Raw genomic sequence first — 27,135 nt, 5'->3', positions numbered from 1 at the left:
GTTGTCTTGCGTTTTACAACTCTCATTGTTCAATATGAATCCTTCAACCTACATTCTTCGCTATCAGTAAATGTTACATAGATACCATCATTTGGAGATGACTCGTTGCCGAGGATGAAGTATATATAGTACAGGGTTTTTTCTTTATTTCAATATACAAAGCAAGGTGATGTGGTGTTATTGCCGAGGCAAACCAAAATATTCTACAACATTGGGTAATTCATCCGTGGTGCTAGTGTCATCGCCACGACGAAGGATGCGTTCATCAATGATACGTGCCGTGAAACTACTTCTCCTTGCACAAATGCCTGGTTCACCAGCAATAAATACATCCGCATGAATGGCCAACAGCTTGTCAATGATGCCAAGAACACCGCTATCGTGGCCAGCCACTTTAGGTGAAATAGGCAAAACGGTCCAATTGGCAGGAGGTGTTACGTTGTCAGCGCCTTGATCAAGGTTGGTGACTTGAACTTGGATGTTGTTGTAAACATGTTGAAAAGCCAAATGATGGTATTTGGTGAGTGCGTGTTCAGGGAAAGAAGCACTGGCTGGTTTCATTCCTTCCTCTTCTTCTTCATTAGGATTATTATCCAGAGCCTGCTGGATGGCCTCCTCAGAGAATACATGTGGATAATCCGTCAACATGACTAATCTTGGCTGCTGCTGCTGCTGTTCTTGTTGTGCTTGATTCGTGTGGACCAAGTCAATAAGCGATTCTGCACATCCCACGAGATTTTCAGGTGGTTCAACCCGCTCTGTACGCCAATGGACAGCCCAATAAGGTGATAACTCTTGCGCCATATCCTTGACCAAGTCTGTGATTCTTTCATTGTAAGGGATGGGAGCTTGAGCGGCTGGATTATGAATGAAAGGATATCTTCTATCATAATACGTGCTCAAGACTTCAGGATCTTCCATTGTTTGAGAGAAGAAATTGTACAAGACATCTTGATATCCTTTGCGTCTGCGAGCATTGCCAGTATCATGAAGATAAATGCGGCGATCGGGTCGACTTGTATCCATCCAATCGGCAAAACAGTTGCTGGGTTCTTGAAGTTGCTTATGGTCCAGGTCTAGATGCACATGGAACGTTTGTGACGTTGCAGGGAAACCGACAGCCAGCCGTTCCTTGACCCAACTAGAGAAGTTTTCCATAGAAATGGTAGAGAAATCATCCGCGTGGTCCACAGCCCATTGGGAAGAATAATAAAAGTCGAAATCATGTTCCAAACATGCACCAAGACGTGAACCTCCCACATTGGGTAATACAACGGTACGGTTTAGCATGCCCGATAAGAAAGCCAATTGTCGAAAATGCATTTGAGCCTTGGATTCTATGCGTAGAATACAACTTTTTATGAGCACGTGTTGTTAAAGGAGACAAAGCAAATGGGAGAGCTTCTTCTTGCTTACCTTGCTCCATGATAAAGATCGGCAGCATAAACCTGCACGGGCCTCCACAATACTTTTCATCGATCCTTCGTAACGTATTTGCTATCCTTGGATCCGACTCGTCATATGATACTATAGGCGACACCTCGATATCGTTATCTTCTCTAAACGTAGGCGGCGGTGGTGCTGATGACCGTTGTCGTTGCAATCTCCACCAAGAGTCGAATGTGACATGACACAGGTAGACGATTCCAGTAGTGGCCAAGCTGAGGAGCACAAGCAGATAAACGTACGGTCGCATAGGGTGAAGAAGGTGTGGATGTTGGTATATGTGAAGAAGAAGAAGGTAAAAGAGAAAAAGAAAGGTAAATGTGTTGTTTATGAGCGAGGGATCTACTCTATATCAGACTAAAAATACGCTTTATTTCAACGTTAGTCCCATTTTGACAAGAGGCAAGGCATTTGGTCTTGGCAATACATCAATGGCCGGGACACTATGGCCGATCTTTATGTTTCAGACGCTTTTTTATGTGCACACTATTCCCCTTGTGGATAACAGGCTGCCTATTTTTACATAAATGTATGCTATTTGCTTTCGATTCTGTCAAAGATAGCGAATAAAGAAAATCTATACAAACGATCCCATCATGTTACGTTCATGGACACTGTGCGTTATCTCCTTCCGGTGTGCAAAAACAAAAGAGCGTCGATCCTTTTCTTCCTTGTGTCACCTTGCACATCATTGCAAATCCCTTTCGTCATGAGTGAGTGATACCCAATTTGGGGGTCCTCATAATAAAACCCCGCCCCCTGACTGATCTAACTACCATCGTCAAAAATTAGCAAGTAAAGGTTAAACTCGATATTGAATAGGATGGCGTATCATAATCGCACCATGCAACATGCATGATTTTATTATGCAACTTTGATTGACACATACACACAAAAGTCAAATAGGCAGGGACCACCCTCAAATGCAAAGCAATGTTCTGGCCATTTTTTCTCCTTCTGGCCATTTTCTACTTTTGGTCATCATTCCCATTACTTGGACCGTTTCCCACCATGTTTATATAACTTGTTATACAAAAAAGACATTTATACATAATGATATTATTGCGATTACTGGTTGGCAGCAGCGGCAAACTTTTGTTGGGCGGTATTGACTTTTTCTCTAAAAGTGGAAATGACATCACTTGGGTCTTCGGCCTTGAAAATGCCAGTACCGGCAACAATGACATTGGCGCCAGCGTCAGCGGATTGGTCAATGGTAGACATGGATACACCACCATCTACTTCGATATCCTTGTGAGGATACTTTTTGCGCAATGTCTCCACCTACATCTATAATGTGAGTCTCAATCAATCTCACTTCCCTCCTTTCTTTTATTACCTTGGGCATGCATTGAGGCATAAACTTTTGTCCACCAAAACCAGGTTCCACCGACATGACCAAAATCATATCAGCTGCTTCAGCAACAGGGCCCATAACAGCCTCTGCTGGGGTATCGGGCTTGATGGCTACACCTGCCTGCATACCAGCCTTGTGAATCTTTTCAATGACTGACAATGGATCATTGGTAGCCTCCAAATGGAAACAATACATTTGACCACCAGCCTTGGCAATGTCCTCAATCCATCGGGCGGGATCAGCCACCATCATATGACAATCTTGTAAATCCGTTATCGATTTCTGTGTGCATGTGTGTGATATCATATGCAATAATATCATCGCTACCTACCAAAATAGGCATCCGTATGAGGTCGAAGCGATGCAATGATCGGAGCTCCAAGGGTAATGTTTGGTACAAAGTGGCTGTGGATAGAATAAAGCGACAAGGTCATCATCGTCCATCAGTGGTATGCTCTTTTTCCCAACTACGGTTTATGTCGTTTCCTTCATCTTACATACCCATCCATGACATCTAGAGGGATATTCGTGCATTAGCATTTGTAATAGAAAAAGGAAGAAAGCAACCCCCAAAACATACCAAGGTGAAGCCAATCGGCACCATTCTTGACAACTCGCTTAGCTTCAGCTGCCAAATGGGCGAAATCAGAAGCAAGCATTGAAGGGGCAATCTTTGCAGAAGGCATAATGATTCAAAAGAAAGAGAGAGGGAGAGAGGAAGAAAGAAAGAGAACGCGTATAATTTTTTCGAGATGGAGAAGCATTAATACCCCCAATCGTTGCTGGGTTCACTTTTAATCACCGACATTGTGCATAGAAAGAAAGCAAAGATATACTTTAGGGTTGGGATGCGTGAGGAACACATGGGACTTTTTATATACAACTAGTAAGAAAAGGAAAAAAGAAGAAGAGAGAAAGAGAGAAAGAAAGAAAGAAAGAGAACTATTGTGGATGTCTATTGTCAAGATGATGATGGTGGTGATCTTGATCTAATCCGGCCACAACAACATGACCTTGATGTGTAAGAATGACGGGTCGTACAGTATGATGTTGTTGTGATCGAGAAGATGTAGTAGAAGTAGTAGTAGTATCAGATGCGTTGGGAAAATGCTGGCGAATGACGTCCGTATGATGCTGATGGGCTGATGCATAGACACCCAAACCGATATTCATATAACCACTTTGAATAGGAATGGATGCGGCTGTGGTAGTTGTTGGTGTACTTGTGGTGGTCGATGGTGTATGATTGTTGTTGGTGGTATTATCGCCTTGTTGCCACATGGAATACAAAATATCGTCATTATCATTATTGCTGTTGTTGTTTTCAGAACCCCAAGTCGCCTTGTTACTTTCACGTTCATGTATTTGTGCAACCAATGCCTCGATCTCGGATGCTGTCGTTGATTCACCCATTTTTGTATCCTGTTGCTGCTGATGATGCTCTTCTTTTTGCATAAACGCATTATCCAGTGAGTCGTTTGAGAATACATTCCTCTGCTGATGCTGATGCTGCTGATGATTGTTGTTGTTATCTTCCTTGTACAAGAATTGGTCAATATTAGCTTCAGCTGATTTCTGCCATGAATCATCCACTGAGGATAATAAATCCAATGCATATGCTGCTCGTTGATGGGGTGTTTGTTGCTGTAGCTGCTGTTGTAATTGTTGCTGCAATTGCTGTTGTTGTTGATGATACTGGGTATGATCGGCCGCCTGCGACCGCCAACTAGGAGGAGCCGTGTGAAATAGACCCGATTGTAAATACGTGGGATTGTACAACTGTTGACTTCGAGAAGGTACCATGCGTAATCCTCGTTCAACACCAGGTTTAAATGGCATAGCAGCTGGTGGAGCTGTTGCTGATTGGTGATGATGGTTGCTATGGCTACTGTTGCTATGGTGATTGGGTGTATTGGAAGCACTCGTAGATGTCGTAGTCGTTGTCGTCGTAGCTGAAGTCGCAGGTGGCGTCAATAAACCACTGGCCATGTGTACCATATCTTGGTTCATTCGTGCAACAGCTGCCGCTGTCGCTGTTACCTCCCCACCCGATGTTGTATTGGTTACTCCATCCGATGCTGCTCTGTGGAATTGATGCTTGGCAGTACTTGCTGTTGATAAAGCAGTCTTGATGCACGTGACAAATTCATCCACATCAGGAATCACACGACTTGAATACAACTTTTGCAAGGTGCGCATCGTGCGTTGAAACATGAACCGTGCTTGTCGAGCCAATGTTGCATTTCCACAATTGAGCACATGAACACGTACAGCTGCCATAAGTGCATCCGCTGCAAACGAATACGATAATAAAAAGTGTGTTTGCTCTGCAAATGAACATCCAAGCTGCGTCAAGTTGATAGCAATAGCAGTGCATCGGGGATGGAATCCCTTCTCGCTGGTTGCTGAATGTGGCCATAGCAGGTGTAACTCGATCAGGTTGTAAAACAAGTGCAAATGGGCGACAATAGCATTGGGAGGAGGTGTAGTGGGTACTGTGTTCATATGCGGAAATGGTGTCCATTGAAGATGTGTAGGCAACGAGCGTAACCATAGAAGCAAATTGTTGTCAAAGTTGAATGCAAGTTGTTCTTGTTCATAGGAACGACCCACCACGGCAGCGGTATCATTTGGATGTGGTAAAGCATGCTCGGCAATTTGAAGCAATTTGATAAGTGCCACAAAAGCTTCAAGTGTCTCATGCTCATCCATGTCATCGCCCGGTTGCAAAAGAGGCATATCCAAATCAATATCACCACTACGCATAGCCCATGGTCTGCCTGCACACACGTTGGTCATCTTGTCCAAGCAAAAACATCCCCAAAGGACACGTTTGTGTAGCTCGCCTTCGCTGCGTGATGATCCAATCAATTCGTTCACCAAATGTCGCTTATGGATCCCCAATTCAAAGCACATCCGTATTGCCATACTGCTGTAGCCTTGAGCACGCGTACGGCTGACACGTACTTGTTGATAATCGTCATCATCCTTTTCCCTTCGTGTTGGTTCATAAAGTGCTAGCAAACATAAGGCGGCAATGGTACTGACGCGTGGGTAATCGAGGTAATCATCTAGTAAATCGATCGCATGTGTATAATAGGTATTGGCTTGTGATGCATATTCATCTGAAAATATGGCGGCATGGGCGTAAATGGCGTAAACGAGTAATGGCGTACATAATGGTCCTCGTTGTTCGAGATGTTCGTAAAGTAGACGCTTAGGAATGATAGGGAATACTGGATAACGATGACGAAAAAACAAAGTGATCAAATGCTGCTGTATCACCATTGAATTATCAGGTATTCGATCCAATTGTCGAAGCCAAGAATGTCGAGGATACATCAAATGCTCATCAACGACCCATCTTCCTTCACGTCCTTCCCCCGGCCATGCTGTACTTAATTCTTCCAATCCTTCATTCGTTCGCTGATATTGCTCTCGTTGCTCCTCAGTCATCACCGTCTTGCTACGTCGTCCACTGCCTTCTTTGCGTGAATGATTCTCTCGAGATACAAGTGATCCAGCATCTGCAATCGTATGTAAAGTTGTATCTGTTCCTGCCGTATGCTGTTGTTGTTGTTGCTGCTGCTGTTGCTGTTGTTGTTGCTGCTCCAATATTGGCTCATCATCTCCTGGTCCATCCTTCGCAAATGAGCAGGGCCGTTGACGTGCTGTTGTCATGCCATCCATGTGTTAACGTTGCCATCCCTCTCTTTTATGCTCCCATACCCAATCATACCTCTGCACTAGAATCATACTATAAGTCTCACGTCTTTGTTTCTTCCCCAACCCAATTGTAAAACTTACTTGCATGCAAGGCTGCAATCCATCGCACTAGAGATGAGAGAACAATAAAAGGGTTAGGAACTGAATGGCGGGCATCGGCTAATGGGTGTTCCGAATACCTTGATCTTTTTAACTCGACAAGTGTAGCAGGCTCGATTGACCTTGAGTCGTTTTTGACGAGGCACCTTGATTGCCTGTGAAGGCGGGGACGCCTTTGTATCTTCTTCCAACATGCTGGAGGCCATGCGTACCCGTCGATGACGGTTTTCTTGTTTAAAAGTGAGTGAGAGAGAAGAGAGAATGGATTATCTCAAACTGTCCGAATATCCTCATAACCCTTTTTTGGCAACCAGAGCGGAGCCTATGTGCGCTTGTGCTCTCGAGTATTTGTATATAAGCTTTTGTGATATCCGAGGGAAGATGCAATAAGAGTAGCGTGGATACCATGTTTATTTAGACTGTATTGATAAGACTACTACTATATAACCATCATCACTATGATAAACTACATCCTCCATATCAATCCATGTTTCACGAATAAAGAGAATCATCATTAACGCTCCGCCTGACTCACTTTATTTATCTCCTCCAATGTCCTGGATGGGTGCATCTATTGTGATTTGCGAATGAAAACATGCGAGATATTTTACATGGTCATCATCGTTGATCTCTGTGGGAATGTACACATGACAAATGACATCAGCTCCATCTCTTTATCTCTCTCTTCTCCCGCTCTCTTTGATAAAAGATATCAGGGGCACAACCAAAAGTAGCAAACTTGTGTGCGTGTGTGTGTGTATGTGTGAGGGTATTTATAGGCACCCAACCCACACTTGGATCTCGATTTCCATTTCCCGTTTTACCCCCGCACATCTCATATCATGCACTGACCAATACCGGTCAAAGCATGACATCACGTGCATGCACCTTTATTCATTCTTTTAGCAAAATATGCTTCATAATGGACAATGAAAATAATATAGTACATCCATATTCGGATAGGCAACATCCTGTTAGCTACCTGCCATCCAGCTGCTGTTTTCTTTGTTTCATAGGATAATCATGTCGCTCTCATCATGAAGCAATGCACATCCTACCTATCGTGTGACAAATTGACTAGCAACAACATCGCTTGATCAGCTACTCATTATCATCCGCTTGGGTCAGTGGGTCAATCATCCACCAATGAGAATGTTTATTTCCTGAGTTGTCCATACCTAAGACATAAGGAGAGATTCCTTTGAGCATTGGAATGGTCATATAGCAAATGCTTCTTTGTGTTAACAAAGATTGATTTGTACTCTTCGAATCCATACTTCACTTTGTCGACTTCTCGACCATCATATACGCTTACTTAAAGGTAAAATCAACGTTGCTTGGTTACCGAAATGTCACGCTGCTGGTGGTGACAAAACCTTCAGCCTCTCACGTAGTTGGTCCAAAGTCAATGTATTGCTCTTTGCGTCATCGATGGCGGTTGCCATTAGAAACATGGGGTTTCCCGTCACAATCATCCTGGCAACAATGAAAAGCAGGCATGTTACTGGTACGTGTAGTGGATTCCTCATCATGCAGGAGAATCAATTCTCGGTATCGCTCATCTTCAGATCACTGGTGTATACGTTTTATTTTGGTTGTTGCTATGTCGATCTACAACACTCTTACCGAATTGATAGATGGATGGCCTTACACTTATGAGTAATCAAGTAGCATGGCAAAGAAAGAGGGTCTATGTATAGGCATGGCTTGAATAATAAAACGTAATCCTTGAACCTTTCTTTACTACTGCCATGACATTGACACACTTCACTGCATCATGGCAAAAATTTTTAAGATTAGAGCCGGGTTATCTTGTGTGCGCACCCTGATTTTACAGGGATGGCATACAGAAGGATTTGAATCCTTGATTCAGGACAAGTGCCAACCATACATCACATTGTAGCTCTGATGGCAAGTACTCTCAAACCCCTCATGTTGAGAAACAAGATATCCAATGAATCGATGATGGAATGATACATCAAGCCATTCAACCGAGTGCCATGAAGAATAAAAAAAAACGATATCAATGTCCCTAATCACCACGACTGGATCGACGTATCACATTGCAAAAAGGAATGTTCCATCTCCCACCTTGTTGAAGCGGTAACTCTATGCATCCCTTTATTTAGGAGCTATACTACAAAGATCTTCCCGCAACGATCCCGCTATCTGCCACAAGTGATCCTCCATCCTATGTATACTTGGTTATTATGCAAGCTACGAGGTGAACAAGCGTGGCTTTTTTTGCTATTGTGGGTATTTGAAGCGAGAACAAAGGTAGCCTTGTGGGTACTGGTGTTATTACATATGCATTTTGCAGATCATCCAGCTTATAGCGTATGATTCTAACCTTTGACATTTATCGACCTCCCTATTTCATGCATCCAAGGCGCCAACCTTACAGCGTTTCCAGGACATTTTGACCACACATTCGCACACGTACCCAAGGCTTTTGATTTACCTAAGGCAAATCAAGTTGCGCTGTCATGACTTTACGCTTGATTTTTGGTAGGTGCAGGAATGTGTCGGCAGTGGATTGGATGAACGAGAATCCTCAATATCCGCTAAGGTAGCGTGTAGATCCAGGGGAATGATACATGCATCAGCGTACAGTGTTCAAAATGGCGTTCTGTATTTTGGCACATCTTCAAAGAGCAAGCACGGCATGCATGCAGTATTGTGATAAGCAAAGACCCTCCAAAGGAGGTGGTGTATTGGCAGTGGTGGTGATGCTAGTACCTAGCACCACACACCCATCAGTCAACCAAAAGCCAAGCAATGCTTGCAAACACCTACATGCATGCTCGCTGGACCCGTTGTCTATAAAAGAAGAACCATTTTTGCCTTGTACCCTGCCATATCTCAACAAATACAGTAATCATGGTGCGTCTTTTTACTCTTACCATTGCCACTCTTGGTCTTTTCCTCACTACCCAATCAGTGACTGCAGAGCCTAAAGATCCAAGCGATATGGCTTCTGGCGGTGGCACCGAAGGCACAAAAGTGAGAACGTTCATGGATGTTGCCAAAATCTTTTGCGGCTTTGTCAATGGTCATCCCGATGATCTCTCCAAAGTTGTTGCCTCTGCTGAAAACACAATTGGTGGTGGCAGCGGCCCTGGAAATGGATCACCTTTTAACCCTGCACAGGATATTTTCAAGCTCTCAAAGCAATTCTGCGAACGTGTCGGCCTACACCCCGAAGGACCCAGCTCTTCAAACATCGGCACAGGAAATGGTCTTTAATCCAGCTTGTTGGATTTTTACACGTATTATTACTTAATGGCCTCACTGCGATGAGGAATAAACGATAAACACGCAATGTGATTGTGTATCTAAAAGACAATGGGACATGTTGTTAAGTAATAGGGGTGGGTGTAGAATGATAATTTATGATGGTAGTGAACGTCATTCTCTACCATGGCTGTTGTTCAGCTTGTTCTTGCAGCTCTTCAGCTAGTTGACGCCTCTCCCTACCTCTTTGAAATTTTCAACATCGTGTCCACCCCATTTTGATCCACCAGCAGGTATGATAAAAAGTACAGCTACTATGATAGGTTTGAAAACCCTCACCATCTTGCTCTCCTGTATGCACATGGTTTTTCTGTACGGAGACTAGCGGATGCAATAGCACGTTCTTTTGGTATCATACCTCCGTAAAGCCACCAAAATCTCATCTTTACACTACTTGTATATAACCTATTACTGATCTCCTTATATTGCATCCCTTGTACAGGCAAAGGGGGAAGGTTTCGGAGAACTGGCGGTTGACAGCACAAACGGTGTCAGTGATCAGTACCCTTTTTTTTGGGGAACGCGCAAAGCTCATCATCATAAACAAGCCAAGTACTGTAACCAACCTACATCTTTGATGGGGACGTCAGCAAAAGCGAGTATTCATGGTAGCTACTTTACAATGGGATAAAGGACAGAGATAGGATATTCGTGGTAGCTAAAAGGGGTGCTCCTGAGTATGATAACTATGTGCGTGAGGGAGTTCTAAGAGGAGGTTCTTGGATCTATTACTTTGATTTTTGCACAAAGAAATTCTTAAATGGTGAAAAGGAGAGGTACAGGCTTGAGCATGTGTTAGCGGAAACAAGATGGAGAAGGAGATACAAAGTTGATAGGAGTGAAAAAAAAGTTGTATGCTTTGTGCCCCTGATCATCAACACCCGTCATCATCATCCATCAAGGGTTATGATGTGCGTATATATATAAGCGTGTGTGTGCGGTTACTATTGCTACTACAACCTCTTATATACCCCCACAATAATCATGCGTTTCACCATCACTACCGCTCTCGGATGCTTGTTTGCTGCCAGCCTTGCACATGCTCAACAAGGCCAAGCTCCTGCCGGTACGGATCCACTTGAAGCTTTGGGTAACTACTGCAAGGTACTCGGCCCAACAGCTCAAGACCCTGTTGCATTGACAACTGCGTTTTGCCAAAATTTGGCTGCCGGTGATGCAGCAACTGGTGCTAGCCAAGGTGGCGCTGCTGGTTCCATCCCTGGTGTCAAGGAGTTGTGCGAATTGGTCAAGACGGAACCAGCTCAAGCCCAACAAGCTGTAAACGCTGTTGAAGGCACAGCCCCACTCCCAGAAGCTGCCAAGGGTATTCTTGACAAGGCTCAGAACATTTGCAAGAAACAGGGTAAACCCACGTCCGCTGGTGGCAAGGACACCGCAAACACTGGTGCTCAATAAATGATCGTTGCTATACCACCTTCTCATTATCTTTGGGTACAACTTTAAAAAACTTTACTCTCGAATAAACATCATCATCCTCGAGATCGTTGTTGTCGTACAATAATTTACATACAATGATGCATTATTCTTTAAGAAAATTTGTGTTAGCACCTTGATGTAGCCACGGCAAGCTGCTAAATTCTGCCTACTACTTTCATGATCGTCTCTTTATTAGGCTGGCAATCATAATCAAAGTGTTGGCAACAATAGCTACGAGGTTGTTGTTCATTGTTAGGTGATTGAAAAAAGGACGCAGCATACACAAATGCATGATTCAACCGGGAGACATTTCTTGTACATGATGAGCGTGGGTCTTTTTGTGATCACAAGAGGGAGAAAATGTTTGTTGGGAATGGTGATGAGTTGATAGAAGAGACTTGGAGAAATTGAATGATCGTCAGGATCTGAGATCAGCAATGTGGCAATATACATCATCCATCTGCTGTCAACTTGTGTGAGTGTTTCATTTCAGAGAGGCACCTTCATCGATAAACATAGCACATAAACGTAAATGTTCCCTGCCATGAGGATACGATATTATAAATACTTCTACCCTTCTACCTAACAGCATATCGAACACAATACAATGAGCCCACTGTTTATTGTTTAGCCATACTGTAAGGCTTGTAGCATGTAGTCTATCATTTGATTTCAAGGCAGACCTCATTTTTGTCAGTCAATTTTCCTTCGTCTTCCCAAGTGGTATCCACCTACTCTTTTCCCGACGACCCCCCCCACAATGAAGCTCAAGGAATTCGAAAGCATTCTTCAAGATTGTGCAGTCTTTGGTGCGGTTCCCTTCCTTCACGACTACGCTTAAACTATACGCTTTATTTCTAATCGTGGCTTTTTACGATCAGAGAAGCCCAAGATCCAGTATGAGCAATATCCCACGACAGCCCATTTAGCTGCACGAATGATCTACACGGCCGATACGGTTTATGACGATATCGAAGACAAGGCAGTGGGTGACTTTGGTAGTGGATGTGGCATATTGAGTATTGCGTCTTTTATTCGTGGTGCAGGGTATGTGTGTACTATTACACCTATGTTATATCCATCCTTCCTTACACACACAAATACATTAGATACTGCGTTGGCTTTGACATTGATCCCGATGCTATACGGATAGCACGTGAGAATGCCGAAGCGTTTGAGACCGAGATTGACTTTGTATGGACCGATTTGGGTCAAGAGAATGCACTCTTCGATCGATTCAAGGGACGTTTGGATACCGTCATTATGAACCCGCCATTTGGTACCAAGAATAAGGGCATTGATATGGTCTTTTTGAAAAAGGCAGTCGAGGTACGTAGGCACATGGGTCCTGTGGGTTCATTAAATGAAACCTCGTGTTGACATGATAAGGTAGATTGCCAATAAGGCTGTGTATTCATTACATAAAACCTCCACGCGAGAGGTAAGTATTCATGTTGTCGTACGGGCTGTAATATACATGAGTTAACGATGATCATTGTAGCATATCATGAAGAAGGCCAAGGAATGGGGAGTCCAATGCGAAGTTGTAGCTGAAATGAAGGTAATGCTTTATATGGGAAACCCATTGACAACATTAACTGAATCATTGTTTTCTCGTAGTTCGATGTCCCGATGATGTACAAGTTTCATAAAAAGAAATCAGTGGATATTGAAGTAGACTTTTTAAGATTCAGTAAATGATACATTACCCTTTAATCTTGTGGAGAAAGGACTATGGATACATCATATGCCTCATTATTACTGTGAGTTGATTTTTGGTGTGGTTCTCTGTTGTCGCTGTAAGAGCATCTCCAATGGTGGACCCATAACCTATAATAACTCAGAATTTGACTCTTTTGAATCCCCAATGGTGGGAACCAAGAGGGATGCCATATTCGATTGGCGACCCAAATTATAGGAAATTCAGCTACAATAGGAACGCTGTTGAGTGGAACCACAAGCGATTTAAGCTATATACCACTATAGTCATATCATCGATCTAATTACAACTTGATGCGCCATCTTCAAACAGCAACTGCAACGGATATCATCATGCACCACCACCACATTTCAACTCCCACGATGAAGTTAAAATGAATGCACCTATGCTATAAGGCTTATACTGCTATACATTACGTTACCCAAATGGATGATAAGCAACCTATAGTACTTGATGTGACGATGTATAATTTATTTAAAGTTCATCACGAATGCGATCTGCTGATTCTAAGCTGAGGTTTCCTTGATAAGGCCATGGAGAGATGGTTCCACGAACGACCTTTTCTAACCAACTACTAATAGCCTTTGCATCCCATGCACCAACGTAGGGTCTATAGAGTTGTTTGGAAGGATGGACAAGGAACAATACTGGCAAATCGGCTGAGAGATCCAAATGGCGAATCATGGCTGATGCTTTGTTGTCAGGTATCCAGGCCACCCGATACAATGAAGAGCCTGTCTTGTTGATATCATTGAGAATGCTCTTTGTGCTTTCCTCTTCCTCATCATTGGTAATAGCCATAACACAGATCCTGCCCGTCTTTAAGCAAAACTCATCCAACTCGGCATCAGAAGTGATCTTGTTCACTGCATATATATAAACATCATCAGCATACATGCTTCTCACTCAACCCTATTCCATGCTTACCCTTTGCGCTGTCCTTTGGCTGCTCCGATTTCTGAGGAGTGGATGATTTCTCCTTGGCAGGAAGCGCCGATCGATCCATGAGCTCAATAAGGCCTGCTCTTTCAATCTTGCCTTCATATGCAACATGTCCATCCGTAGGAGAAGAAATAAAAAGAGTAGGGAACTTGTTGATACCAAATTGCTTGATGAGCGCCTTCTCTGATTTCTTGACCTCTCCTAATAACATACGACCACCATACTCGACTGATAAGTACTTGTACAAAGCCGAGGTGGTGGATCTATCAGTAAACAATACAGCTTTTGGCAAGGTAGCATTCTAAGAAGTATATATAAGATTCAATGCTCTATCATCCCACTCCCACTTGATCCTTTATACCTCTGTGGCGAAAAAGTCATCCATGGTCATGCTCTTTTTGGATTTGGCTTTACTCGAATCAGCCTTGATGAATCGGACTTGGGATGGTTGCCATGCAAGCATATAATCGATAATGGATCGAGCATCACGAGCACCGGGATAATCTAGTTTTCTTGTTTATATATGTAATCATGTTGATTTGATCATGCGACCTTACCTTGAGCACGCTTTGCTAATTGTCCAGTGCGCTTATCTCGTTTCTTTTCAGGTTGGAATACTTTGATGGTGGGGAATCCCTTGATCTCATACTGTGCACATAATCCACGATTCGTATCCTCGTCGCAATTGACAGCACCCAATGTCACGAGACCTTGGAGGTTTTTGGCAGCCTTCTTCCAGTCAGGAGCGAGCCTATACATCATAACGTGAGTGACTTTATGCATACGATTGGGTTGCAGAGGTACATACCGTTGACAATGACCACACCATGGTGCATAGAATTCGACGGCAACTAATTGCTGAATGACAGTCAATCCCTGCAAACGAGCTTAAAGGAGAGAGAGGTAGGTGGTATGTACCTTGGTATCCAAGACGACTCGGTCAAAGTTCTCTGGCGTCAGCTCCACGACAGCATCACGGTTGGAATAGAAGGCCAATGCAAGCGTAAGACTGGTCCATAATGCAATGACAGTGGCGGCGATGCGCGGCATGAGCGTAAAGTGAAAGAAAGCAACAACAGTAGTTGGATCCGTAGCATTTTCCATTCAGACGTGTCAATCTCTCAAGCGAGAACGTGAACCAATGATATGTCGTGTTACACACATACACAATGCTTGGTCAAAGCGTTCAACCGATAGCAAATGCCATGTTACTACGTAGTCACCTTCACCGTAATGGTCATATTGACATAGGAAAAAGCAATATGATGGTAGCGGTTAAATGTTATTTTACGATGCACCTTTCACTTGTAGACTATTGCGATCAAGGTCGAGTCCTCAAATATCACCATGGCAACCACGACGATAGCAACGAATGATCATATGATAAGCTCTAATCCATGAGGTTATGTAATTGGCTTTGGAAGGTGTAAGCAATCAAAGAGAAGAAGGATGGAGGTAGAAGGGCGACAACATCTCTTTTTGTTTATGAGTGCATGATGGGATCACAAAGGGAATGATGGTTCATAATGCATCGACAGCCGACAAATGATGATAGCCCAAATAAGTTCAGCAGGTGGTAATATCTCTCTCATATGTATTTTCATGTTATCTAGCACTTGTGCTGATGAGCTCATTCTAAGGTGCGTATCCTTCTAAGCAGCAGTATAGAACATTGGGCAAGCGCACATCTGGGATTGAACAAACCAACCAGAGCAAATCTAAGGAGCTGCGGCAGTATTCCATCTCCGTGCTTTTTGCGTCGTCGATTCATTTTCCTTTTCCAGTGTTCTTCCTTCTTTTGCAACATGGCAGAATCCATTTCAATTGAGGAGACAAAGTACGTATAGTGCCACCGATACATACATAAACTATGATACTTACCAAGATCGTCTATAGTGCGTTGAGAGAAAAGTTGGGTCTTCCTCCTTTGGCCCAAGATGCCGAGCAACCTGCTGATCCTGATCAAGAAGCCTTTGACAATTACCAAAAGAAAAAGGAGCAAGACGAGAAAGAAGCTCAAGCAGCAGAAATTAGAGCTCGTATTGAAAAGTAAGTGTATAGAGCATGCATGGATAGCGTACAATGTATTTATTGTTCTTTTTTTTGTTAGATCCAAGAATCGCAAAAAGCACCTTGAAAAGCTTCAGGGTAAAGGACTTGGAGAAGCCACGGAGGGAACGGATGATGCGTTGGATTGGGTGAAAAAGTCACGACAACGACAACGAGAAAGAGAACTTGCAAAGCGACGAGCACGTGAACAGGATGAAATGGATGAGACGTTCCAAGAATACGATGCTTCAGCATTAAGCGGTCTCAAGGTGGCGCATGAATTGACAGAATTCAATGAAGGCAGTGAAATGATTCTCACACTCAAAGATCGTGGCATTTTGGATGAGGACGATGAGCAAACCGATGAATTGAGCAATATTCAACTTGAGGAACGTGAACGACTACGAAAGAATTTGGACGCCAAAAAGAAGAAGCCTGGTTACAATCCATATGATGATGAGGAATTCACATTGGGAGGAGCCAAAAAGAGTATTTTGCCACAGTATGAGGAGGAGGCCAAAGCTCAAGGATTCGCTATCGGTCAAAATGGAGCTGTTCAAGTCGTCAGCGAAGAGGAGAAAAAGAAGCGGGTGGCCGAGAAGCTCAAGGAGCAGACGTTGGATTATGAAAAGATGCAGGAGATCAAAGATTATTATACCCAAGACGAAGTCAATCTTTCATTCAAGAAGCCCAAGAAGAAAAAGAAAAAGGACAAGTTGCGTAAGCGAACGCCCGACAAAGATATCTCAATCGATTCAACACCCAAAGAGGAACCAGATACAACAACAACAACAACCGAACCAGCACCACGCAAAACGATTGATGTGAATGCCAATTTTGTGGATGATGATGAATTACAACAGGCATTATCGAGGACACGACGTGCAGCCAACAAGCAGAAATCCAAATTAGCAAAGAAAATGACACCTGAAGATATCGCACGTAGTATTGCAGAGCAACGAGAATCAGCCACGCCTGAAGAGAATGAACCTGCCAATGAAGGACAAGGTCTGGTACTTTCTGAAATGACAGAGTTCGTCAATGCTTTGGGTGAAACGCCAGCATTCACTACCCGAGAACCACCTGCTCGAGCAACAAAAGAAACCACCACCGATGGCACATCAACACAAGAGACACGTAGTAGAGTGGAAGAGAAAGAAGCAACTCCCATAGAAGAAGAAGAAGAGAAGACGACACCTCAAGAAGAGATCAAAGCACGAGAAGCATCTCCAGCAGCATCAGCATCAGCCCCTGAAGAAAAGATGGAAGAAGAAAACACAGCCATTATTGAAGAACCACTCGTCAGCCGAGGATTAGCAGCAACGTTGTCATTGTTGAGTCAAAAAGGCATTGTCAGCAAGCCTACGGATGAACAAGTGGAGCGTGATCGTATAGCAGCTGATAGGCTGAAATGGATTGCTGAGCAAAAGAAAAAGGATTTACAACGAGAACGTGAAAGAGAATATGAACGACAACGACAACGTGAGCGTGATGGATCTTCGCGAGGAATACGTGATCGAGAGCGACAACGAGAACGTGAACGTGAAAGAGAACGAGAAAAGGAGATGGAAGAACGAGAACAAATGCGTGAATTTGAAAAGCGTATGGAGAATTATCGACCTGATGTCAAGCTTGAATACGTGGATGAATACGGTCACCAAATGGATACCAAGGAAGCTTTCAGATACATGTCTCACAAATTCCATGGCAAAACATCAGGCAAAGCAAAGACTGAAAAGCGAATGCAGAAATTGGAAGAAGAACTCAAGCTCAACATGATGAGTAGTAGCGACACACCACTCAACCTTGCTACCAAACTTCTTGAACGTCAACAACGTACCGGCAGTGCCCATGTTGTTCTAAGTGTGGGTAATCGAGGCGTGGCTGCACCTGCATCCCCTGGTGGTAGTGATGTGATTGGATCCTCCTCCTCCTCTTCCTCCAAGCGTGCTCGTAGTGAAGATCTTGAACAAGAGCCAAGTAGTAAGAAACGTCGATAGATAAAATGTTTATTATTCTCTATGTACAAGAACAAATAAACCAACAACACCCAGTAAAGCAAATTTGAGCCATGGATAATCATTCATCATAATTGTCAACATGCCCACATAAGGGACAAAGCTACATTCAAAAAGTCATTACTATCTTTGTTCGATGATAACACTTGCCCCACTTACCCTTTCACTTTTCCAACAACATGTTCACGATGAATCCACATTTGACGAGGATCATAAAGACCACGATCATCGCGTGCGTTATTATCGCCTTTGGTGAGCAAGTACTGCTTCTTGGTGACAGCACTAGTATCATCATCATGTCATGAGTGATTGTGTAGTCTTCCTCCTTTGTTATGTTTGAATGGCTTACTCATCATGAAGCTTGATAACACGATGCACAATGGGTACATCTCGTCCTGGTAACTTGAAGACACAGATATCATTTACATCCACTGGGTCTTGAGATGGCATGGATAGAACAAGCAAGTCTCCACGATGAAATCCTGGTTCCATACTCCCGCTAAAAGATAATGCTTAGATCATGCTTTTACCACTATCTAGAGAGAGTGCTGTTACCTTAGCACGACAACGATAGGACTTTCTGTGTTGAGGGTAAGACCCAAAGCCTTCCAAATCATGAGAGCTGTAGAGATGACGGTAAGGATATTCAACACTTGCAAGGCAACCTGAATGGCAGTAACAACAACATGAGGTTCCATTGTGCGTCGACTCGCTTTTGAATAGTATCAATGTATGCTTACCTGCCTCGCGTTCATTCGTCGTAACTCGGCAAACATGGTGTGTGTGGAATGTCAAGATGAGCAAGTAACCTTAACAACGTGTACCATGCACACGTTTCGAACAACGCCCTCCTCTTTCTTTCCCCTCCCCGCATTATGTGGCGTATCCCAAGTGGCCCACCAGGACACGTGTCAAAAGTAAATCCCCCATACACAGCATATCCATTCTACAGCATCCAGGATGATTCAATAAATGCAAAGTAGCGTGTAAATGACTTGACTATCTCGCGTTAAGACATGTAGATCAAGACAAGGATTATGTCACATGATCCATAACCAGCCAACGCATGAATCCCAAGCACTTTGCAATGTAAACATAAAACATTTTTTGTGTTTGTGTGTGTATATTTTCAAGAATGCGTTGCATGTGAACTATTTATACATATATTTTGTGGGTAGGAGGGGAAGTGTGTGTGTGTAAGTGAATGGGATAAACGCGAGATAAATGCAAAAAAGGGAACAAAAAGTGATGGTATTTTGAATGTGCTTAGATGCCACCCATGTTGATGTACTTGATGTTAAGGTAATCATCCATGCCATACATGGAGCCCTCACGACCGACACCACTTTCCTTGATACCACCGAAAGGAGTGTAGCAGCTTGAAAGAATGGGCGAGTTGGCACCCACCATACCAGCCTCAAGCTTCTCAGCCACACGCCAGATGCGACCAATGTCACGGGAATAGAAATAGCTGGCAAGACCAAACTCGGTCTTGTTGGCATATTCAAGCACCTCTTCTTCGGTAGAGAATTCAAAAAGACCAGCAACAGGGCCGAAGGTCTCTTCACCAGCAATAGCCATTTCTTGAGTCATGTTGGCAACAACAGCAGGTTCGATAAAGTTGCCACCAACGTGCTTGCCACCAACAAGCAATTCACCACCCTTGCTGACAGCATCATCAATATGACGCTTGACCTTTTCAACAGCCTTGTCATTGATCAAAGGACCATGGGTGGTATCGGCATTGAAACCGTGACCCACACGGAACTTGCCAACCTTCTCAGCAAGCTTAGAGGCGAAGAGAGCATAGATACCCTTTTGCACATAGATACGGTTGGCGCAAACACAGGTTTGACCAGTACCACGGAACTTGCATGCAAGCACACCTAATCGAAAACAAGTAGTGAATACTTTTTGCATCCAATGATCCCATCCTATTTTCCTTGTTTTACCTTCAACAGCAGCATCCACATCAGCATCATCAAAGACAATGAAGGGAGCGTTACCACCAAGCTCCATGGAGATCTTCTTCATAGTACCAGAGGATTGGGCCATAAGCATCTTACCAACACCGGTCTATAATAAAGAAAAAGAGATGAGCATCATGTCCCATTATTCTCATTATTGAATGTGATGCTACTTACGGAACCAGTGAAAGAGATCTTCTTAACAATGGGGTTGGTGCACAATTCCTTGCCAACTTCAGCAACCTTTTCATGGGTAGTGACGACGTTGATGACACCCTTTGGAATACCAGCACGTTCGGCAAGTTCACACAAGGCCAAGGCAGAGTAAGGGGTTTCAGCACCAGGCTTGATGACAACAGTACAACCAGCAGCAAGAGCAGCGCCCACCTTACGGGTGATCATGGCATTGGGGAAGTCTATTATCAACATCCATCAGCTTACTTTGATCTATGAGAAACACCTCCACCAAAGGACTACTTACTCCAAGGAGTGATGACACCAACGACACCAACGGGTTGCTTGATGGTGATGAAGCGTTGGCTGGGAATATGGGATGGGATCACGTTGCCATAGGAACGAACAGCTTCCTCAGCAAACCATTCAAAAAAGCTTGCACCATAAGCAATTTCACCCTTGGCCTCAGCATAGGTCTTGCCATTTTCCCAAGTAAGGATGGTAGCCAAATCTTCAGTGTTGGCCATGGTCAAGTCGTACCACTTCTTCAACAAGTCATGACGTTGCTTGCCAGTGGTTTGGGACCAGGACTTGAATGCTTCAGAGGCAGCTTGGATAGCCTTGGTGGTATCTTCACCACCCATCTCGGGCAACTTGCCAATTTCCTTACCAGTGGCAGGATCTGTATATGCCGACGATGACGTTTTGTTTAACAACCCATCCACGCCTATTCATTCACACACACGTACCATAAACAGAGAAGGTCTTGTCAGAAGTAATCCATTCGCTGTTGACATAAGCAGCATGGCGGAAAAGAGAGGAATCCTTGAGCTGTTGCCAAAAAAAAGAGTCAATGCATATGTCAAAAAAGAGATAAAGGATCGTCCACTTTTATATACATACCTTGGGGATGGTTGCCTCAGCGACAAAAGTACGAACAGCGTTGTTGGACATGGCGAATCTTTTAGTGGTTTGACGTGTAGTATTGAGGCAGGCTCTGAGATAAGGTGTGCTCACAGCGGCTCTGATCATTTAAGAGTGAAAGAAAAGAAAAGGTGGTGGGGTTTCGCGCGTGGTTAAATACAATGCTTTATATAAAAAAGAGCGGGGTTACCCGATGGATGCTTCCGAGAGGTGGAAATGCTGCTGAGATCAAACCTTGTTATACAAACCGAATGTGGGAAAAGGCATGCAATGACAAATCTCTTGACTTGTTTCGCAAATGATAATGCTTCCTTCACCCGGTCAATTTCGGATCCCCCCCCACCACCACCCACCTTATAGAACTCCACAATCCAACTATAATAATAAAAAGCCTATCTACCACACTTGAAGAGATGATGATGACGACGATGATGACAAACAACGTCATTTCAATGTGATAGCAGATCTATCTTTTCTCGCTCTCTCTCTTTTTATTTGACATCATCATGGTCCCTATTTCATTTTTCGTACTACGCTTTCTTTCTTTTCAGACATGTCCAACAATACTTGCTCAAGGATAAACCGCCTTGTTTCTCATTTCCAACACGTAAAACCAACCCGGAAACGTAATGCCAACCCGTCATTGCAATGCAGTCCCTATGGTACTATCATGTCCACCCACACCCATATGTCAACAACCAAGTTGTAATGCGACGTCCTTGTAGCAAAGATGCTTGCTTCCCCACTACGGCAATGCAAATACCACCGTAAAATGTTTCCTTCTGGTAAGCTATCATAGTAACGAAAGGTGGTATAGCTGATGGAATTAAGGTTTATGAAAAGCACTCTTGTTACGGTTTGGCTTGGGAAGGGATGACAAGATCAACAAGATATCAGCAGCTCCAGAGATAGTCAACACCAGTGATCAGGGAACAAAGTACTATGTTCACTTAAGGAAGAAGGTTCTTCAAGAGTTACAGCCGAATGGTATGGATGGGGATGGATGCTCTCTTATGACAAGATGTGCTTATTTGGATGACAACAGGATTTCAACCTATATTTCGGGGAGCGTGTCAGCATTTTGACAAGGATATGGAACAGCGCGTAGAACAGGAGCTGGGGATCAGTGCTTTTCAACACCTGCTATCAAATCGTACTGTGGATCTACAACATGTGAAGGATCGAGAATGGCAAAGTGAGGAACCTCTGCAATGCATCCTTGTATGGCGTCATCCATCCTCTAGTCTTCCATTTTGCGAATTGGATCATCGAGTAGGAGATCAACTAGTACCATCCTATGATGTACGACAGCTATGGCCAGACAAGATCACCAGCATGATAGATGCAGATGATACCAGGGAAATTGTGGCTACGGGAGTAAAGAGGTCGTCAGCAACGGTGAAGCTTGCAATGGCTCTATGGCGATGTCATCAATATTATCAACACCCATCATCAGAATCGGTTCTACGATAGCCATGTATTGTTTAAATAGATGTCTTCTATGTCTACATTCTACTACTCTTAGAGGTCTGGGTTGCAGCAGAAATACCAGCTTTCCTTCCAAGGATGGCACCCAACATTAAACCACTTGTTTAATAATACCAATAAGTCTCTTGTCCACTTGTTATTGCCTTGATCATAATAACTCACCTTCCTCCAGCATAATTTGAGCTTGCAATGCCACCTACTATTTCGCCAGCACCATAAAGATTAGGTATTTTGTTACCAAAGGAATCAAGCATAGCAGCCGTACTGGGATCAACAGCGAGGCCTCCAAAAGTGAACGTGATACCTAATTGGGGTGGGGGGGGGCAATCAGCCATCCATGTTTGCTTCACCATCATCATGAGTCATTGTACCTGTAGTGATCTTGACAGCGACAAAAGGTGCTTCATCGATCGTAAGAGCCCAATTACTTTTCGGCAACTCAAGTTGAATACGAGAGGATTGGGTGGATAATCCATCCTTGATAGAAGGATCCCATTTGCAATTTGGATTTTCCTGTCGGTGGGCACGCACAGCTTCATTGTACTCGGTGATGGTCTTGATCAATTGCTCTTTGCTGGACAATGTTCCTTTCCAAGAGCCTTTGGTAGGCGTGGCGAGTTTCTCGGCAAGTTCTTCAATTGAGTTGGCCACCACCTTTTCCACCACATCATCGCTGTATTCTTCTTCTCTCAGGTACGGCAGCATTTTGGAATCCCAAATCTGGAAAGCGATACCTCCTGGTTGTCGCATGATTTCCTTTCCAAAGAAGGCATACGTGTAATTTCGAAAGTCAGCTCCTTCATCCACAAAACGTACGCCATTGCTATTCAACATCAGACCAAGTGGATAGCCGCTTTTGGTGAATTGATTGGTCAAGTGGACATCGCCTTGATGAGGATGGGTATTGGCATCCCAGCAGGTAGCATGACACGAACTCCAACTGCCAGCCGTCTTGACATTACAATCACGTTGGGCAATCAATAGACCTTCACCCGTATTGTAAGGTGTACCTCGCACATGTGCCAAATCCCAATTGGGTCCAAGGAATTGAGCACGCATAGCAGGATTCGCTTCAAAACCACCACACGCCAAAATCAATGCACCCGTGGAGATCGTTTGCTTGTCACCTGATGTTGTAATGACTTGAATGCCTGTCACCTTGGATTGATTTGGGTGGGTCAAAATGTTTGTCAAGCTTGTACCATAGCGTACAATGACACCATGCTTCAAGGCTGCATCATGGTAATTCTTCATCAAGCCCTTGCCACCGTTCACAATACTCAAAACCATTCCTCCCCAGAATTTGTATCGACCATCCACCTTGTATGCTTGACGATGGAATGAAAATTGGAATTGGATTCCCACCTTATTGAGCCAATCAATGGTATCACGGCTTTCATCCACCAACGTGTTGGCAAGTGCATCATCAGCTCGACCACCACTCACACGCATCACGTCATTGTAAAATTGCTCACGCGTATAAGGCTCCATGTCAATCAACTTTGCTGTTTTAGCATCCACATTATGCACTATCGGAAGAAGATCATCCAATCCATGGAACACTGTACGGAATGCACCTATAAAGAGAGTGAGAGAGAGCATATATTAGGTAATGACATTCTATAACCAAAGCAGTGGATTGGAGTCCTACTTGCCAGCAGTAAAGTAACTATTGCCACCAGGATAAGCATCGGCGGTTGATTTTTCAATCAATAGGACCTTGCTTGCACCCGCTTGCTTGGCTGAAATGGCTGCGGAATAACCCGCGTTCCCGCCACCTACGACCACGACATCGTAAAATTCACTCATTGCGTGCTTGTGTATGTGTATGTGTGTGAGAAAAAGGGAGGGATGGGGAAAAGGTACACATCCAATGATTAAATAGCTGAGAGGGGGGTCCCAAACGCCATGGGCATCGGGTATTTGCCACAAAAATTATTCCGTGATGCAGGTCGCGTTTAATCTCTCTTTTTCATAATCCACTTCCCACGAGTATATCAACGCACTCTGCATTGTTTTATCAAATCACCTATTGTGTGTGTGAACGTCCAGAATAAAAAGGTTTGTTCTCACCCGATATGGTGAAATATGAAAGGGTCCTTTTACCCATATCGGACCCCACATCTCGCTCACGCCCGATCTTTTTTTTACCTTCTGCAGGATTCACCATCCACATGTAACTGGATCATGTCCCCGCATGTGTCTTTTATATAAAAGCCCTGTTGTATCCCATGTCCCTTTTTCTTTCACACACACACAACCACAATGGCTGAAGTTGACAAGGACAAGCACTCATCCCCGCCGCCTATCGATCACGAAGTCTTGGAACAAGAAGCTGCTGCTACTACCACGGATCCTGAAAAGGGCTCAGATCACAAATCGCTCGAAAAAAGAATCGTTCGGTAATGAGTGTGATATAATAAAGTGGTTCTTGTATACAGTGATACTCATTGTGGGTCATCATAGAAAACTTGATCTACGCCTTCTTCCGTTGCTTTGTATTTTATACTTTTTGGGTTATTTGGATCGGTAACTAGAAATGACCTTTTTAACCAAAAACATGCCATGACTCAGGACGGTTACTCTTTTAGATCCAACATTGGCAATGCTAAACTTGGTGGCTTGATTGATGACCTTGGTTTGACCACGAATCAATTTCAATGGTGCTTGTCCATCTTCTATTTCGGCTATGTGTTATTTGATGTGCCGGCAAACATCATCTTGCGTAGATGGCGTGCATCCTATTGGCTTGCCATCATTACAGCGTAAGTTTATACCTTATGAAAGAGACCCGAGTGCACCAAGATGACCCACACACATGCTTTATAATAGTCTATGGGGCGTTGTTGCTATGGCAATGGCAGGAACTAAAGACTTTCCAGGTCTTATTATCGCACGTTTGTTTTTGGGTATTCTTGAAGCAGGTATGTAACCATGGCAATGTAGCTTGTTGATGCATAAAACAGCAGCTTATTAATGCGAGGATGTAATAGGCTTCTTTCCGGGTGTCCTGTAACGTATCAACCATCTCCATTGTTTACACATACACGCACGCACGCTGACCCTCTTTTGCTTTTATCAGTTATTATCTCTCGATCTGGTATACAAGAGGTGAATATGGCCGACGAGTGAGTTACTTTTGGTCGTTTAGCTCACTTGCAGGTGCATTTGGTGGCTTGATTGCATATGGTATCTCCATGATTCCCACGCACACATTGAACACATGGCAGTGGTATGATCCATTTATTATGCATGAAAACACTTTCCACTCATCCACCCCCAATACGATTCAGGTTGTTCATTATTGAAGGTGCTCCATCGGTAGTAGCTGCCTGTGTAGCAGCTTGGTATCTTCCAAATACACCAGAGACTGCAAAGTTTTTAAACGAAGATGAACGCAAACTCGAAATTGAACGTCTTGCAACAGGCAAGTAGTACTATTTGAGAGGAAGAAAGGTGCTTGGTATATAGTAGCGTTAACCATTGCTTATATGAATTACAGATCAAGGAGCTGCTAATGATCATGCTTGGTCATGGGATCGAGCTGCATCTGTATTCTTGGATTATAAAACATACGTCTATTGTTTCATCTACATCACGGGAACAAGCGCTTTGCAAGGTGTGACCCTCTTCCTACCTTCCATTATCAGCGGGATGGGAGCCTGGGATAAGGCGGTATCTCAAGCTTTAACTACGCCTCCTTACTTTTTGGCCTTTATCTTTACCATCATTGCAGGCTATACATCAGGTAAGTACATGAAACAAAATGGGGCCGAAATCGAGTTTTATTGACTTTGGATGATGATAGACCGGTTCTTTGATCGTGCATATCACATGATTGGTATCAATCTAGTGGGCATGGTCGGTTTCTTGTTGTTGATGTTTATTGCTGAAGAACAAGTGGGTGTACGCTACTTTGCTGCTTGCCTCTCAACAATTGCTGTGGTAAGATACAATAGGATGGGATCACACGATCATGCTTTGATGACTCAATTTTGCTGCTGCTATTACTACTAGTATGCCAATGTCCCTGTCAAGGTGGCCTGGTTCAATAACAACTTGTAAGTAGGCGGCTGAATGGCTCCAAAATCCGTTTTACTCACCTTACGCTATGTAGTGGTGGATTGACACGCCGTGCGCTTGCCTCTGCAGTGATTGTTGCTATAGGTACAGTGGGCGGTGCCATTGGTGGCCAAATCTACTTCGATGAGCCATTCTACTTTGGTGGGAACACCATTGCCTTCTGTTGCCTAGGCGCACAAAGCATTGCCGATATTACACTACGTATTGTTTTGGCTCGAGAAAACAAACGACGAGACCAGCTGACTCAGGAACAAAAAGAATATGAAATCTTCAAGTATGGAGGTGCCGAGTTGGCAGGTGATCGCCATCCCGATTTTCGTTACGTATTATAGTGGTTCTTGTCACGTATACATCTTGTCTTTATTATTGTATAATAATAGCATAATAGCATCATGGTAATTCAGGGGGTCC

The 27,135-nt window shown here is 43.7% G+C and overlaps 13 protein-coding genes across 13 annotated transcripts; 6 read left to right on the top strand and 7 right to left on the bottom strand.

Annotated features, from left to right (window-relative positions):
* Positions 1-177: 177 nt before the first annotated feature.
* Positions 178-1,696, bottom strand: O0I10_009598 (uncharacterized protein; the record flags this gene model as incomplete). Its single annotated transcript, XM_058489586.1, has 2 exons — positions 178-1,337; positions 1,417-1,696. 2 exons carry the CDS (start codon positions 1,694-1,696, stop codon positions 178-180), a joined length of 1,440 nt encoding a protein of 479 aa, XP_058339622.1.
* An 818-nt stretch (positions 1,697-2,514) lies between these two features.
* Positions 2,515-3,489, bottom strand: O0I10_009597 (ribulose-phosphate 3-epimerase; the record flags this gene model as incomplete). The annotated part of the gene is made up of 5 exons (XM_058489585.1): positions 2,515-2,730; positions 2,786-3,063; positions 3,135-3,208; positions 3,305-3,317; positions 3,384-3,489. 5 exons carry the CDS (start codon positions 3,487-3,489, stop codon positions 2,515-2,517), a joined length of 687 nt encoding a protein of 228 aa, XP_058339621.1.
* Positions 3,490-3,745: 256 nt separating this feature from the next.
* O0I10_009596 (uncharacterized protein) lies at positions 3,746-6,834 on the bottom strand (the record flags this gene model as incomplete). Its single annotated transcript, XM_058489584.1, has 4 exons — positions 3,746-6,474; positions 6,543-6,549; positions 6,611-6,637; positions 6,709-6,834. The coding sequence occupies 4 exons, from the start codon at positions 6,832-6,834 to the stop codon at positions 3,746-3,748; spliced, it is 2,889 nt and encodes a 962-aa protein (XP_058339620.1).
* Positions 6,835-9,508: 2,674 nt separating this feature from the next.
* O0I10_009595 (uncharacterized protein) lies at positions 9,509-9,874 on the top strand (the record flags this gene model as incomplete). Its single annotated transcript, XM_058489583.1, has 1 exon — positions 9,509-9,874. One exon carries the CDS (start codon positions 9,509-9,511, stop codon positions 9,872-9,874), a length of 366 nt encoding a protein of 121 aa, XP_058339619.1.
* A 1,032-nt stretch (positions 9,875-10,906) lies between these two features.
* Positions 10,907-11,338, top strand: O0I10_009594 (uncharacterized protein; the record flags this gene model as incomplete). Its single annotated transcript, XM_058489582.1, has 1 exon — positions 10,907-11,338. The coding sequence occupies one exon, from the start codon at positions 10,907-10,909 to the stop codon at positions 11,336-11,338; it is 432 nt and encodes a 143-aa protein (XP_058339618.1).
* A 781-nt stretch (positions 11,339-12,119) lies between these two features.
* On the top strand, positions 12,120-13,060 carry O0I10_009593 (uncharacterized protein; the record flags this gene model as incomplete). The annotated part of the gene is made up of 6 exons (XM_058489581.1): positions 12,120-12,168; positions 12,241-12,406; positions 12,469-12,688; positions 12,753-12,800; positions 12,861-12,920; positions 12,980-13,060. 6 exons carry the CDS (start codon positions 12,120-12,122, stop codon positions 13,058-13,060), a joined length of 624 nt encoding a protein of 207 aa, XP_058339617.1.
* Positions 13,061-13,553: 493 nt separating this feature from the next.
* On the bottom strand, positions 13,554-15,071 carry O0I10_009592 (protein disulfide-isomerase domain; the record flags this gene model as incomplete). Its single annotated transcript, XM_058489580.1, has 6 exons — positions 13,554-13,945; positions 14,007-14,322; positions 14,383-14,525; positions 14,579-14,772; positions 14,830-14,879; positions 14,940-15,071. The coding sequence occupies 6 exons, from the start codon at positions 15,069-15,071 to the stop codon at positions 13,554-13,556; spliced, it is 1,227 nt and encodes a 408-aa protein (XP_058339616.1).
* A 755-nt stretch (positions 15,072-15,826) lies between these two features.
* Positions 15,827-18,070, top strand: O0I10_009591 (uncharacterized protein; the record flags this gene model as incomplete). The annotated part of the gene is made up of 3 exons (XM_058489579.1): positions 15,827-15,858; positions 15,918-16,070; positions 16,132-18,070. The coding sequence occupies 3 exons, from the start codon at positions 15,827-15,829 to the stop codon at positions 18,068-18,070; spliced, it is 2,124 nt and encodes a 707-aa protein (XP_058339615.1).
* Positions 18,071-18,082: 12 nt separating this feature from the next.
* Positions 18,083-18,864, bottom strand: O0I10_009590 (signal peptidase I; the record flags this gene model as incomplete). The annotated part of the gene is made up of 5 exons (XM_058489578.1): positions 18,083-18,191; positions 18,248-18,370; positions 18,438-18,587; positions 18,644-18,753; positions 18,829-18,864. 5 exons carry the CDS (start codon positions 18,862-18,864, stop codon positions 18,083-18,085), a joined length of 528 nt encoding a protein of 175 aa, XP_058339614.1.
* Positions 18,865-19,354: 490 nt separating this feature from the next.
* On the bottom strand, positions 19,355-21,261 carry O0I10_009589 (uncharacterized protein; the record flags this gene model as incomplete). Its single annotated transcript, XM_058489577.1, has 6 exons — positions 19,355-19,974; positions 20,041-20,164; positions 20,233-20,471; positions 20,537-20,911; positions 20,979-21,060; positions 21,133-21,261. The coding sequence occupies 6 exons, from the start codon at positions 21,259-21,261 to the stop codon at positions 19,355-19,357; spliced, it is 1,569 nt and encodes a 522-aa protein (XP_058339613.1).
* A 445-nt stretch (positions 21,262-21,706) lies between these two features.
* On the top strand, positions 21,707-22,626 carry O0I10_009588 (uncharacterized protein; the record flags this gene model as incomplete). The annotated part of the gene is made up of 4 exons (XM_058489576.1): positions 21,707-21,815; positions 21,879-21,938; positions 21,997-22,140; positions 22,199-22,626. The coding sequence occupies 4 exons, from the start codon at positions 21,707-21,709 to the stop codon at positions 22,624-22,626; spliced, it is 741 nt and encodes a 246-aa protein (XP_058339612.1).
* A 32-nt stretch (positions 22,627-22,658) lies between these two features.
* O0I10_009587 (precorrin 3B synthase CobZ) lies at positions 22,659-24,450 on the bottom strand (the record flags this gene model as incomplete). The annotated part of the gene is made up of 4 exons (XM_058489575.1): positions 22,659-22,740; positions 22,804-22,945; positions 23,013-24,218; positions 24,297-24,450. The coding sequence occupies 4 exons, from the start codon at positions 24,448-24,450 to the stop codon at positions 22,659-22,661; spliced, it is 1,584 nt and encodes a 527-aa protein (XP_058339611.1).
* Positions 24,451-24,906: 456 nt separating this feature from the next.
* O0I10_009586 (uncharacterized protein) lies at positions 24,907-27,056 on the top strand (the record flags this gene model as incomplete). The annotated part of the gene is made up of 11 exons (XM_058489574.1): positions 24,907-25,043; positions 25,108-25,170; positions 25,233-25,406; positions 25,474-25,565; positions 25,635-25,653; positions 25,724-25,873; positions 25,935-26,068; positions 26,144-26,389; positions 26,450-26,586; positions 26,659-26,702; positions 26,759-27,056. The coding sequence occupies 11 exons, from the start codon at positions 24,907-24,909 to the stop codon at positions 27,054-27,056; spliced, it is 1,494 nt and encodes a 497-aa protein (XP_058339610.1).
* Between the last annotated feature and the right edge of the window lie 79 nt (positions 27,057-27,135).

The sequence above is a fragment of the Lichtheimia ornata genome (assembly GCF_029851405.1).
Source record: "Lichtheimia ornata isolate CBS 291.66 chromosome Unknown scaffold00057, whole genome shotgun sequence".
In the NCBI taxonomy this organism is placed as follows: Eukaryota; Fungi; Mucoromycota; class Mucoromycetes; order Mucorales; family Lichtheimiaceae; genus Lichtheimia; species Lichtheimia ornata.
The sequence above is the reverse complement of the archived record's forward strand: the minus strand, read 5'-3'. Positions and strand labels throughout refer to the sequence as shown.